The 14,547-nt window shown below is 37.8% G+C and overlaps 1 protein-coding gene across 6 annotated transcripts in view; it reads left to right on the forward strand.

Moving 5' to 3' along the window:
- Positions 1–4,910, forward strand: part of WNT7B (Wnt family member 7B) — a 97,973-nt gene extending 93,063 nt beyond the window's left edge. For all 6 annotated transcript variants that reach the window (XM_005010029.6, XM_072041155.1, XM_027452658.3 and 3 more), the window contains one exon: positions 1,543–4,910. In XM_005010029.6, the coding sequence (XP_005010086.1) occupies positions 1,543–2,022 (480 nt within the window). In that variant the 3' untranslated portion in view covers positions 2,023–4,910. The remainder of the gene's footprint in view (positions 1–1,542) is intronic.
- The last annotated feature ends 9,637 nt before the right edge of the window (positions 4,911–14,547 follow it).

Genomic DNA, 14,547 nt, shown 5'->3' on the forward strand with positions numbered 1-14,547 from the left:
TACTTGCTACTGTATGTTGGCAAGTCCGAATAAAAACCAAATATTCTCTTTAATATTGAAACCCCAAAAATTTGGGAAAAAAAAACAAAACGTACAATTTAACTGAAACTTGAACAACTCAGGAGGGTGCCCTCTATTTGCAGGGACAACCAGATCTGTACAGCTTTTATTTTAAGGCCAGTTTCTTAAGCAGTAAGCATTTTTTACTTCCCTTCTGCTTCATTATGCCATTGTACTCAGATTTCGTCTCTTTTATCCTTTGCCCACTTCAGTCATGTTCTGGGATATGCAATGAAACCACTATTGGAGATGGTCCGCAGCATCAGTAATGCTTCAAGACAAGCCTGGTAGCTCATATTTCTTTGTTAGCATCCCATCGTGAAAGAGAAAGATCAGTTTGCTTTGTTCTTAGGCCTTGATTTTCATAAGCTAATGATGACTGTGGGTGCAGTTGTGGCCAGGCTTAAGTGGCAGCCCAAGGGCAGAAAAACAGAGAGGCACTTCCCTGAGGCCAGTGTCCTCTTCCCACATATACAAGAGGCAGGAGGGCATCTCCCTGCCTTGCCCAGGGCTGTGTCAGTGCCCAGGGAAGGAGGGATGAGCCAGCTGTGGTGTGGCTGAACCACAGATGAGGCTAAAGATGAGGAGTGGAGCATGAGCATGAATGTCCTCTAGTGTTGGAATTCTTCTTAGGGTCCACCTGATTCTGGGTTAGCCTCTTCCAGAGGCTGGTGGCAAGACCATCACTGATCCCTGAATGCACATCCATGATGGGAGGGAGGCATACTTAGGTATTACACAGCCATAGCAATAATAAATAATCCCATTTCTCTTTAGCTCACAGCTCAGCAGAGCCCTTTGGTGGTTTTTATTTTCTCTAATATTGCACAACGATTGCCCCAGGGTGAAAAATATACTTATGTATGAACATTTGCATGATATGGGGCGAGGTGCAAGAAGTGCTGCTTTTAAGGGTGATGATGTGCTCTGTGGGTTAAATAGTTAATAGGAATGCTGCTATTACCACTGCCAGTGTAGGCAAAATTTTGATTATGCAGTGAACATGCACCCAAAAAGTATAGTTCCGTGAATTTTAAAGCTGTTCAAAATTTTAAAATATTTTTTAAATATTACTTAAAGCAATTAAGATTAAATACTCTGAATCTTAAAACACTGTTTGAAAACTTTTCTATTTTCTTCTGCTTTCAAAATGAAGATGATATGATTTTATTTTTTTTTTTAAGTCATTGTAGTCTTGTTTTGTCTATAAAGACATCTTCTGAAATTTCATTAAATATTTTCCAATATTTGGAAATAGAATGAAAATATTTTTTAATGAAATGACAAACCACTGTGTTTCTCATCATGTAAAACAAAATGTGTTACAAGCATTCTGCTGGGAGGCAAGAAGATTCATAGGCATGCATTTGAAAAAATTTCAGCCAGCATTAATGAATATTAATATAAACTAGACAGACAGTTTTAGGTAAGCTTGCAATGTCATTTTCCTCAGTAACAATATGTAAATGTCTATACACATAGGTGCTTGAAGAGAGAATGAAATTGGAGTGCAAGTGTCATGGAGTTTCAGGTTCCTGCACAACCAAGACCTGCTGGACCACACTTCCTAAATTCAGAGAGATAGGATATATTTTGAAAGAGAAATACAATGCTGCAGTGCAAGTGGAGGTGGTACGAGCCAGTAGACTAAGACAGCCAACTTTCCTGAAGATTAAGCAGATCAAGAGTTACCAGAAACCAATGGAAACAGATTTAGTGTATATCGAAAAGTCACCCAACTACTGTGAGGAAGATGCTTCCACGGGGAGCGTTGGTACCCAGGGACGACTCTGTAACCGAACCTCTCCCAATGCAGATGGGTGTGACATGATGTGCTGTGGAAGAGGTTACAACACACACCAGTACACCAAGGTGTGGCAGTGTAATTGCAAATTCCACTGGTGCTGCTTTGTGAAGTGCAACACATGTAGCGAGCGGACAGAGGTGTTCACCTGCAAATAATGGCATAATGTGCAAATGAACAGAGCAAATCACCACAAGTGAAGATAGTGGAGTACAACGAATGATGACAGCATCATTTTGCACATCTAATGTTCTTTGGGAAAAAAATAAACCAACACAACGACCAATCTCTCCCCACAACTTACACCTCACAGATGGTGCATTTTGGCTGGCAGGCTGTTGTGACTGCTTTGGAAACAAGGGCAACAGGATTAAGGTGATGTTGACAACTACATGACAACCTTTTCTCTCTCTCTTTTTTTTTTTTTTTTTTAAACAAACAAACAAACAACGTACAATCTGTTGTAGAGTTCTCCTAGTAAGTGTTTTAAGTTATACATATCAGAGAAGCTGATTGCATTACAGCTCCCATGAAATTTTAAAGAAAAAGACACATTCTCATATTTTACGACAACAAAAGCACAAAGCCCTGTGCAAATAAAGACATTTTTTAGGAAATGAAATCTTCACTGACTAGAACAAAGCAGTCTTGCTGCAAAAAAATTAATTGCTAAGAAAGCAGGTAGAGAGAAAACTACAGCTGGTAGGGAGACAAAATCTGTGGCGGAAGTACTCCACTATTACAGCTTGAAAAAATAAAGTTCACAAAATTACATCAGCTGCCAGTGACACTGGAACTCTTTGAATGAACATTAAAATAATTATTTATGTTTTTAATAGTATCAAAATTTATAAGCACTAACGGGTAGCTATGTCTTAATTCTGTACTAAATGTAAACTGATTGGAACTCTAACTTTATGATTTTTGTATTTGGTTCTCCCTAAGTTCTTCAATGCTACTGATCTGTTGTCACTCCACTAATAGAGAGTTTGATTACTGTAGGCCTTAAGCAATGACCAGAACTGAACAAAAAGATCATGTGAAGCTGTGGTTACAAATGCTTGATGAAGACTTTCCCCACTTGCCTCCTGAATGACTCTTCTAGATTCAGGCTTCAGGTGTGGATCACCTACCCTCAGCTCCTTGTAGGGAGATTCAGGATACAATGTCATGCTCTGACAAATATTAAAGATTTGCTTTGCAGTCAAATGCACTGGCAAGATCTTCCAAGCATGACACTGCTTTTAATGGTTAAAACATAATATTATCAATAGTTTTTGAAAAAAATATCCTCAGCATGAGCTGAGAAGTTAATAAAAATATGGTAGCTGAACACTAGGTTGCTGCAACCTGTGAGCTGCCGTGGCTTCATGACCATAAGAAAGCCAAAATTTGGGTTAGTCTGTGTCACCATTATTCTAAGGTTGGCCCAGTAAATGCATGAATGTTAAGAAAGAAGTGGACTTTTAATACCACCATTCAATTCTAATTTACACACCTTCTCCCTATGAGAGATTTTTTAAAAAACCCTCAGACATTTTACTACTGTAGAACCTAGTGGTTTAAACTCCAAGTGCCAGATACTTCCAGGTACAATACAGCATATTTAATCACATTAATTTGCTTGCATCAGGGATCCTTAGCTGAATTTCAGAAAAATTGGATTTAAAATTTCCTAATGTCTGTGTATCTGCATTTCTAGCTTTTGTTTCATCCTGTTACCTTTTGTGAGGGGCTGCACAGCCATGAGGCCTCCTCATCCAACACGGAAGCACATGCTACACCACATTGTGCTCTTGGGGCAAGGGGCTGGTGGAGCTGCCATGCCACCAGCTCCCATGCTGAGTATGTAGATGATCCAGGATTACCTCCCAAATTTGTGGTCCTGTGTTATCTAAGGTAACCAGCCACTTGGGCACCTTGGTTTGAATGCTCATGAGGGCCTGCCTTTCTGACCACAAGCCTTTCTTACACTCTGAAAATCATACCCTTTTGATGGGTGTTCCAAGGATCAACGCAAACTCAAATCACTCATGCCTTTTTGTTGTTGCTACTGGTTTCTAAGTGACAACTAGAGTTTCAAACTCAGCCTTGGCATAAATGAATGCAATCCCACAGAAGTAAGCAGGGGTCCCCAAAATGCTAGAGTCAATTGATATAATTTAAAGTTCCCTAGATTTATGGGTACTGTTGTTGAACAATAGTGGTATACTGTACTTTCACTACATTCTTGACAGGAAGCAAATAAAGCTCCCAAGCACAGTAATGCACAGTCTTATGGTACTAGATACTGTAAATATATTAGGATAGTATTTGTTAAGTACAATTGAGGAATCCAATTAAGTTATATTATTGTATATCGTTTAAATGTCTATAGAGTATTTTAAATTATTGTGAACTACACTGCATTAAGAAATGAAAAAAGGTTATATATTATAACACCATCCACTCTGAAAAGTGGACCAAAATGACACTTTCTTTTTTTTTACACACCCCTATTTCATAGCTCTGTCAGCTATTCAGAATTGTAACAGTCTTACGATTGGATTAGCTGTCTAGAATATAGTGTTTCAGAACATCCTATAAAGCCTTGCTCATGTGGGGGTGCAGCATTCAGAAAAGTAGTGTATGGCACAAAACAGGGGCTGACCACAGAAGTTCATGGACTTTGAACTATGTACCAAGAAAAAGTGGTTTTGGTCAGAAAACACCATTACCACTAATACACTGAAATGTCAGAAAAAAAAAAAAAAAGAAAAAAGAAAAAAAAACTTTTCACAAAGGTGTTTATGAACAGAAGTAGGTTACACACAACTTTTCTTTTAAAAAATGTAGTTTGATGTTAAAGAACTGTGACAATAGGTGTTTGAACACAAAAAGCATCACAACATGGTTTAAGCGTACATTAGCCATGACAAAATTCAAAATACTGTATGTTATTAAAAAATATAAGAACAAAGATCGATTTGTTTACTATGTGAATGTTTTACGGCAAGCAGAAAAGATGAGAAGTGTTTCCATTAAAACTTACTTTTTTCCCCTTCTAGCCCACTTTTTTTTTTTGTTGTTCATTATTTATTTAGAAAAAAATGAAAAAAGACAAAGGCTCCTCTGGATGAGAAATGGCATGCAGATTCCAAGTTCTAAGCAGGTTTTATGTTTGTGAGAAATGGTAATGAGCAGTCCTGTGTTTGATATTGAAGTCCAGAGTCATCTATCTACTTTAGTGGTAAAGTGAACTTTGTAGTAGCACCAGCCTTGATATTACCAGAGATGTCCATTGGCTCAAATGAGACAGAGATAAATGTTTTCTGATAGAAATGTGTCTTCAGACTCCAAAATGCTGCCCTTCCACAAACCCCATGTTATTGATTAGTGAACAGAAGGAAACACAGGCATATAGGAGGTCTGAAGGCCAGCACTTGCATGCACTCCAGCTTATTTAAGCAAGTTATGGACACATCTGAAAACCTAGCTAAATCAGGACCTAAAAGATTTTACAGCATTTACTTTGCTCAGAATAGCAGCAACCTCCTTGCTAATGGAAATAGTGTATTCCTATAAGAAATCTAAAGAAAATGCACAACATTTGTTATATTTGTCCGTTAGGATAGATATCCAGCTATAGATAAGGGTATAGCCAAATTCCACATGAACTAAGTTGAAAGTAACTTCATTAAATGACAGGAGTATAAGTATGCATAGCATTTACACACAGATTCCAAAGAAAACACTACACGTTCTTTCGAATTACATCATGAGAAACTTGTTAATAGAGCTGCAAGAAGTTTTTATAGCAAATGGTAATATTGCATTCATTTCAACAATGACATCTGAAAAGTAGAAGAAGCTAACCAAAAGGTTTGTAAATATTTTAACAAATCTAAAGCATGGTGTGAATAGGTCACTTAAAGTTTCCAGCAATTATTTCCAAGGATTTATTTGATTAAGATTTAAAATCAAAAGTGATATTAAACATAACAAATTGAGACCTTCCCTTTTACCAACCTTCCCATGTGAATAACTTGATATGTAATTATGCCTTTCACTACTGAAGTCACTCTCAACGTTCAACAGAAAATACTTTCTATAAAGCTGGAGATAATTTGCATTCATAGAAATTGTCATAACTAGATGAAACAACTGCACATTTCCTTTCCAATTGCTGGGACCTTTTGTTGCAGTGGCAGTTCCCATAGCAAGGGCAGTATAGTAAATAGTACAGTAAAGTGTTATTCTCCCAGAGTGACAGCCACAGTGAGACACAAATATACACAAACAATTCTACATCCAAGGGAAAACGTTGAGGTGGAAAGGCAGAAAAGGTTGCAAGTAATTTCAGTTTGTGATACTGAGACTGTAAGAAACCTCTTGCATGGAAAACAAACTGCATTGTAAGCTGAACATGCAATGTTCACATACAATACTTTTCCCCTCAAACCCAAAGTCCCTGTCTGCATCTCTGCAAATTCAGAAAATTTTGTTGGAGAAAAACCATTTGCAGAGATTGCCAATTATTTCCCTTTCATGTTTTAGCTGTTATCAGGAAATTGTAGGGGATCATTACCTGACAAAGAACATACAATTGTAAATTTAAAATTTGTATCTAGTTTTTTTTTAAATTAAGATCTGTTTTTCTTTCCCCACCAATTCCTCTGGTACAGATATATGTATGCCAAAAGATTTGCCTGGTGGAGAATAAAGATGGCAGTTTTTACATAATATATACTTGTTGGTCATAATGTGTTCCACAGAGCGCTAAGGTAGAGGGTATAATACTGCTTTAAATTTCAAACATTTATTTGTATTGTTTTAACGGATAACAGTACACTAAATATGAACTGTTTGGAGACCCAAGTGCAATTCTATTTTATAGTATGGTTCTTCTCATAATTTGGTACTATGGAAGGCCAGGAAAATGAGAATAATAAAGTTTACTTCGGTTTTGAGTCCTCCTTCCAGGTCCTCACAGCAAACAGACAAGATCAATAAGAAACCAGATTTATGATTTTTAAATTTGTGCCTAGGTATTAAAAAGTATTAATATATTTGTTTCGTAGATGATTCCAAATAAATGTCGCTGAACTAGCCACTGGAAATATTTGTATTGAAAGCCAGCTGTATGATTAGCCTCTATCTTTATTTGCCCCACAATTTAGGGAAAAACAGCATTTTAGACCCATGCAGCTAAAAGGAATTCCCAAGGAGATTATAATATTTTGATTTTATTGTTTAATTCCTTTAACTGAGGGTGAAAACGAACATTCCCTACTTCACTGAGCAAAGAGAAAATTAAAAGCATTTTGAGGACTACTCACACCACTCATCTTAAAAGGCTGGCTAAGAGGGCTCACTGCCCTTCAGGGCTCCTTCCAGGATGGTCAGGGGATGTCTTGGTTCAGCCATGGTCTCTGACCTTCTCCTCCTCCTCAGCTGGAAAAAAATCAAGGAGATGTGTCAGGGGGATTTACCCAATCAAATAAAGCACCAAACATTGTGCTGTGGGAATAAAATCCCATGAGCTATGCCCTTACAGAAATGGTCTCAAACAAAATTGTAAAAGCTGGACTATTATCCAATGATTTGATGAGACAATTGTTTGCAATATGTTTTATTTATTGTTTTGACTTCCTCTTAAAATTTGTGCTGTGTGGAGAAATTAATCCAAGGGTTGAACATTTAATAACATTTTGATACTTGTGAAGGATCCCAAGAAGTGTGCACTGCAATGCTCCCCTAGTTATTCCATGAGATCACATCTACACTTCTATTTCTGGGCTCATCAGGCTATGCCAAAAGGCTCTCACAGCAGCTGCATCCTGATTACTTGCATGAGTTGCACTTTGCCATTAAAGCTGAGTTCAGCCTACATTTTGGTTTGTTAAAAAGGCAGTGAAATTTAATAGTCAAGTATTTTCAATAATGCTAGCCATCACATGGCATTCTCATCTCAACACCTTTCTGAGGTATTATACATTTTTAAGACAAAGAAAAATATACATAGCAGTACTTAAAAAGGGTTTTCCTGCCCAGAGAGAAGAAAAAAGGCACTTCTCAAAATGCAGTGTGTACACCAAATATAAAGTCTAATATGCACACACATCATGCATGTATTTCTGTACACACACATACAAACATACGTAAATACATAAAAATACATAAATATATGAGCGTGTGCTTGAAAAATACACACAGAAGATATTCAGCGCAATTTATGTAAGATCATTGCTAATTTTGTCCCTTTCTAAGGGGAATAGATTCTGTCCCCTCACACTGAACTACAGAGCTACAGATTTTGCACATTTCCTTGCAGATATGCTGTATCATCAGCACCTGATAATGCTTCTTTTATTTGTAGGTCTTTTTATTTATTTCTATTTTTAAAGAAAAACAACAAAAAAGAAACCCAACATTTCACAGCTGGAGAAAGTGCAGATGTGTGAAATCTCTCCCTCCTTCATCTATTCGGGAAGAGGATGCAACATAATTTAGCTCTAAACTATTTGCCAAAGGCTCCAGCAAAAATCTATAGTTAGGACTACTACTCAGATGTCCTGGTTTTTGGACTGGAGCTCTAACTGCCAGCCATACTTGCCATGGTTACTGTAATGTATCATTGGCTGTGATGTACATATATGTACATTTTTATTGGCAAGTACATCACAACTCTTCTTCCTTATCTCTCTCTTTAAAAGATAAGCTACTTAGTATTTGCCCCTGGCTGCTATCAGCAGATGTGTCATGATCTGCACTCACTTTGTACCCATGTTAACCTTTTGAGCAGATGCAGGCACTTTCAGTCATAAAATCATCACCAGTACGCTCTTTTAGTATATTTACAGTAATGAGTCAGACAAATGCTTTCTCTTTTTAAAAGGTTGGAAGCAATGCAGCAGGACAGGTTTGTCCACCCACCACATTTTGTTCCAGCAACTCTGGCACAGAGCTGCATCTGGGATCAAATAGTCTTAGGAAGCCAATGTGCAAAGTTTGAACAGTAGGCTAAAGTAAATATATAATGGTGTGGGAAAAAATCTCTTGTTTGTTAATATTAGGTGATCTGTTGTTCAGGACAAGGAACTGGAGCGTTGTTGGATTATGTTCAGTTGTCTTAATTTCACTGCATAGGTTGCTTTCCTCTCTGTGTTGGTGTGTATGTGCATGCATGAGGACTTAAGAAGCATTTAAATCAATGCCTTAATACATTTTTCATCTCATAAACAGGAAAATAATGGGGCAGGGGGTGGGTGGGTGGGAATTAGTAGAAACCTAAATGAGAAATACCTGGAGTTGGCTCGCAGCAACATGGTAAGAAAATATGTGCTTTGGAAGGTTCAGCTGACTACCTAATGCAAACCACTCCTGAAGGAAGGAGAAAGAATGAGGAAGTCAGCTTGTGGTCAGCAGCTTCTCTGCCCGTGATATCCAGTACATAATTACTGCAGGGCTACAGTTCAGCCAGCTTTTGACAAATGAACTACCAAGAGTTTTCTCTGCATGTTTTCTATTCAAGTGTGTTTAGTCATAAATACTTGGTTCCAATGGCATTTTCTTAGTCAAACAGAACCACTCCTAAGCATTAATAATACTTCTTATTCTTACTATAAGCCTCTGAACAAGATTCTTTTATTCTGGTTGAAGGTCTCTTTACAGAAGTTGAGTACCCTGGACTTTCTCCACCCACGCTAATTTAGACTAATTATACCCCTAGTACTCTTCATCTCCAAACCCTTTGCAACAGACCATACATTCTGTGCTGAAAAGTTTCCATGAAACACATTCTGTGCTGTACAATAAAATTATCAAATTCATTTTACGAAAGGAAAAAGCAATACCAGAAGGCACAATGTTAGAACACCAAATTTCCCTGCTCCTTTACTCGTAGTCAGCTTCTCTTTCTTCAGATTCATAAAATGGCAATTCCTGAGTGCATTCAACGCCCCCAGTAGCGCACTAGAGATATCACCATTTTAGAGGTATCAGTCACAAAGACCTGAAAGAGGAAGTAATGAGCTATAAACACTCCCTGGTAGTGCTGCTGTATGATGTGACTGTATTTGCAAACAATATTAAAATAATAAGGTGTGGAAAATGTTAATTTTTAGTTAATACACATTTTTCAGGATATATCACTTTTTAAAATGAGGGGCAGTACTCATCTTCATTCAATGCATTTTTACAAGCAGATAATAGGAGGTCGTATTCCACTTTGGTGATGGTTTCCTGAAGTGTAAATTAAGATTTAATCCCAGGTGCCCTTACAAGTGTCTGAACCCTTTTTATAATCTTTGACTCTGTATGAGGAACTTAAAACACACATGTAAAATGCTCTTAGTGAAGTACCAACACTGGCAATTTTTGTCTTCAGGTATTCATCTTCTATTTTAATCCCCACCCCTAATTACTGACCAGCAAAGAGAACAAACAGATTTTTTTTTTTTTTTAAACTAATCAGCCAAATGGATACTTTTCCAAGAACCTCTGTTTGTTTTCCTTTAAAAACAGTACCATCTGTCTTCTGTTTAAAACTTTTTGCATTCAAGAGATGCCTCTTCTCCCTAGATGGGTTCACTTGAGCTTCTTTCTCCACTTCAGCTTTTTAGTTAGTTACACTCCCTCACAATCTGATGCCTGTTCAAATGTCTCTACTCAAGCTGAGACAAATCCAAAAAGTACTTGTAAAGGGTGTTGGCCACAGTCCTGAAAGCCTTTCTGCTGGCACTTCAGAGCAGTGAAGTGTTTGCCTGCTCCCATCATCTCCAACTGAATGAGGAGGGAACTGAGTTTATCCTTCAGCCACAGACAACTGCAAGGTAAGCCACAGAACTTAAAGGGGCAATAAATCAAATCATGCCCCGCTCAGTTCCTTGACCTGAAACTTGACAAAGGTGACAGTTATCACCAAATTCAGCTCCCGTTCAGTCGCCAGCAGAGCAAGACTAAGGAATGCCAGGACCCTAAATGAGAGGGTTTTCTAAGCCTTTCTAAACACCTCACCCTAAATATCCTTTTTCAATTTTGAAAATTTTGAATCAAGTTTTGCTTAAAAGCTCTGTGTTCATTTAAATTCCCATATCATACTTCCATTCCGTAATTTACCTATCAAAGAAAGACCTCTAAATGTGGGAATTTAAAGATTGGTCTCACAATAATACTGCAAACCACACACCCAACAGAAGCACCAGAAATAATAATAGTAATACAAACGTCAATAAAGCTGTCACACAAAACTTAAAAAATTGAAACTACTGAAAAGGTGGAGTCTGTGCAGAAAAATAATGTTGGCATAGATTATACTTGGGATGTAATTGCAGCAGTTCTGAGGCCAGAAGGGCTGAACAAACTTACCTGAGCTGGAAAAACAAAAACAAAAAACAAAAACAAACAAACAAACAACAACAACAAAAAAACACCCTGTAACAGAGCTTAGAAAAATATTATTTGGTGAAAAAAGACAGATTAATCAAGACCAAAACAAGGTGCAGCTGGGATGAATCTCAAACTGTTTATAAAAACAGGAGATTAGCAGGTGATAAAACTTTTTAGATGGTGCTTCCTGTTTCTTTGTTTTTATTTCATTTTAATATATTTAAGCTAAAACCTCAAAAAAGGGAAAGAAAAACAGATACAAAAAGGATTTCACAATTATTTGAATGAAATAAGCTGACGGGTTCAAACCAGACCCTATCTTATATACAAGAAATCCTAGAACTATACATTTTTGTGCTTACTTGGAAAGAAAATACTTTCCAGAGTTCTTTTTGTGTGTATGTGCATGATGGGAAAATTATCTCACCCCCAGTTTAAAGAGAATGTTATCTTTTTGAATGTTTTGTTCAAATAGATTCCATAATCTTCCTTCCTCTCCAACTTAGGTAAAAATCTGATCAGGTGATAGTGGTGTAGTTTCAGATTCCAGTTCTGAAAGATGACAAGTCCTTCTTTTTCTTCCCTCTAGCCTTTCTCAGATTTATACATATATATTACAAGATATCTTTCTTCTGAGTTCAGACATCCAAAACAAACAAAACTGGAACAAATAGTCTTTTTTATCTTGGATGAATATTAAAGCTAAAATCAATTAAGACCATTTTTTAAAGGTAGGTTTTTTTTTTTTTTTTTTAAAGCAAAACAAGAAAACTCAGTACCATTTAAATAACAGAAGCCTAATATTTAAACAAATCTGGGCTGCCATATGCCATATTCTCTCAGTGTTTTAACATAAGCACAAGTGGTCAAATATGAGCTGACTGAACAAGACATGAATTCTCACTTTTGAAGTATGGTCTATTGGTTAGGTATGTTCCCCTTTTTCTGCCTTCAGAAAACCCTGTTAAAGCTTGATGCCAAGGTCAGGAACAGCAGACGACACTTCAGAGAGACTAGATCAAACCAGGGCACACATGCGTTATAGCAGTGCACTTGCTGTCATGGCTTTTTTCACATCACCATAGCTGTCTGTGAGAGACAAAAATTGCTGTGCCAATAGCCAATAGCCATACCATAGCCAATTTATGGCTAGAAAGTTTTTCAGACATGTCTTGGGTCTGACTAATAGTGCTTGACTTCTCCTTACCATTGGATGTTGTCTACATCTGCATCCCCAGTGGGAGAAGAGGACAGAATGCGAGTCTCCAAGGCTTCATTTGGGAAACTGAAGGTGAACTGCTGAAAAAGCTGCGTAACAGTATCAAAGAAATTATATGAGAGAGATAAGAATAAGATGCAGTCAGTGCCCTAGTACAAAGCTCTTCTCAAGCACCACTGCAGTCCTGTAATGCTAACAGCTCCTTCCTGAATCCCCCAGTATTGAGCCTCTCATAATTGGACAGCACTGGGTCATACCTGTTTTCTTGGTGCTTAACCAAAAGAAAGCAGAAAGTGTCTCTCTTTTCGAGAGAAGTGACAAATCAATGCCACATTAACAGGTTGCAAGGGGAGGGTGCTGTTAGATGTCTTCAGCACAGACTGCAAAGTCACACCAAGCTGGGCAAAGTAAACAAACAAACACCCCCCAGATGATAAAATAAATACGTTGTTTGTGTCTTTTTGGCTGAAAGGCACCAGGGGAACCCATCCACTCACTGGAGCTGAATGGGGTTTCTGCCCTTGGAAAGCTGCCTTGCTGCCAGCACAGAGTCATGGCTGGGACCACGGGGCTGGGCAGGCGTCAACCCAATGCACGGCACACCTCGCTGCCTCGCTTGCAGCTCATGCTGAAGAGATCGTGTTTGCATACTCAGGGCATGAATAAAGGCGAAATTTTCCAAACTATTTTAATGTAAATACAGGGGCGTCCACAGCTAACCAGCATGGCAGTTTGACTGGGATGACTGCCAAGGAACAAATTTAATGCAATGTATTTCATTTACTCCTAACAATGGGTAAATGGCACTCTTTCTGTTTAAATGGCATGCCCACTGCTGTCTACGTGTCTGCCCACAGGTGTTATGCAGTATGAACACTTACGTTTGTTAACATAAATTTGTTCATTTGTATTTGCTTCCCTCTTCTAGCACGGCTGCTAAGCCGATCAAACTGACAAAACTAAACAAGTACAAACACTTCTTGCAAAGTGTGCATGCAACAATTAAAGCACTCTGAGGTAGGGTGCAGAGTTTTAATCACACTGGCCCTTGGCCAAGGAGTTGTAGAAGTGAACTGTGTTTCCCCAGTCAAGGAGGAAGAAGGAGGAATTTCCTCCAAGCCTCTAGCAGAGAGAGATGTGTTGCTGTTGCTCCTTAGTTTTTAGGGCTACCTCCTTGTCCACGCATTTCTACCTGCCAGTGGATCTTCACATGAATACTCTTAGAATTTACGTCCACTGCAACTACTCCTGGAACCATATTAAATAGAAGTATAGATCCTTTTTTCCCCCGACAATTATTTGTGAGCAAACAAGCTTCAATTGAAGTGAATCTATTACCTTATTTGTGCAAATGCTGACAGCTTTGTGTTGCTTTTTGCAGTGTTTGTGAAATGTCAGTGCCAAAAGAAAGCAGAGAAGATATTTTACTGTTACACAATAACAGAGGAAAATGTAATTTTAAATCATTGAACTGAGATGTTTTATAAGATAATAGGCTTAAAAATGAGCATGTTAAAATGAGCATGTTTAAAATGAGCAGAATCAGTTTGCCAAATTGTAACCAAAAAGTTTTGCACCTTCTGAGACCAAACCCCAGTGTAGTACTGATGATGGGTAACAAAGAAAATCTATTTATTCTGTGAGTTTTTCTTTCAAGTTTTTTTTTTTAGTTATTTAATGCATTAGGATGTAAATTTGTGTGTGTGTTGGGGAAGGGAGCCAGGCACTCCCAGAATGTTCAGCTTTGTATTTGCTTTTCCATTGCTGTGAAATAACTGGAAATGCATCTCAGACATTAGCATACAAATAGTTAGACTAAATTGTTTATAAACATCAAACATTATTTGTAGCTCACACACACACACATCTCCATGGAAACAAAGCAATTGTTGTACTTTTAGGATGCAATTTCTCTGCACAGTGAAGCAGAATGGTAATTTATCTGCATCTGGGTGGTTTCACATTACTGTTTGTGGTCACAGATCTCCCCTCCAAATCATCTCTTGGATGTGAAATTAGTTTTGATTACCGAAGAAAAGATTAGATCAATATAAGACAGACAATTTGAAACAGCAGAACACATGTGAACACTGCA

This window comes from Anas platyrhynchos, chromosome 1 (genome assembly GCF_047663525.1).
Source record: "Anas platyrhynchos isolate ZD024472 breed Pekin duck chromosome 1, IASCAAS_PekinDuck_T2T, whole genome shotgun sequence".
Taxonomy (NCBI): Eukaryota; Metazoa; Chordata; class Aves; order Anseriformes; family Anatidae; genus Anas; species Anas platyrhynchos.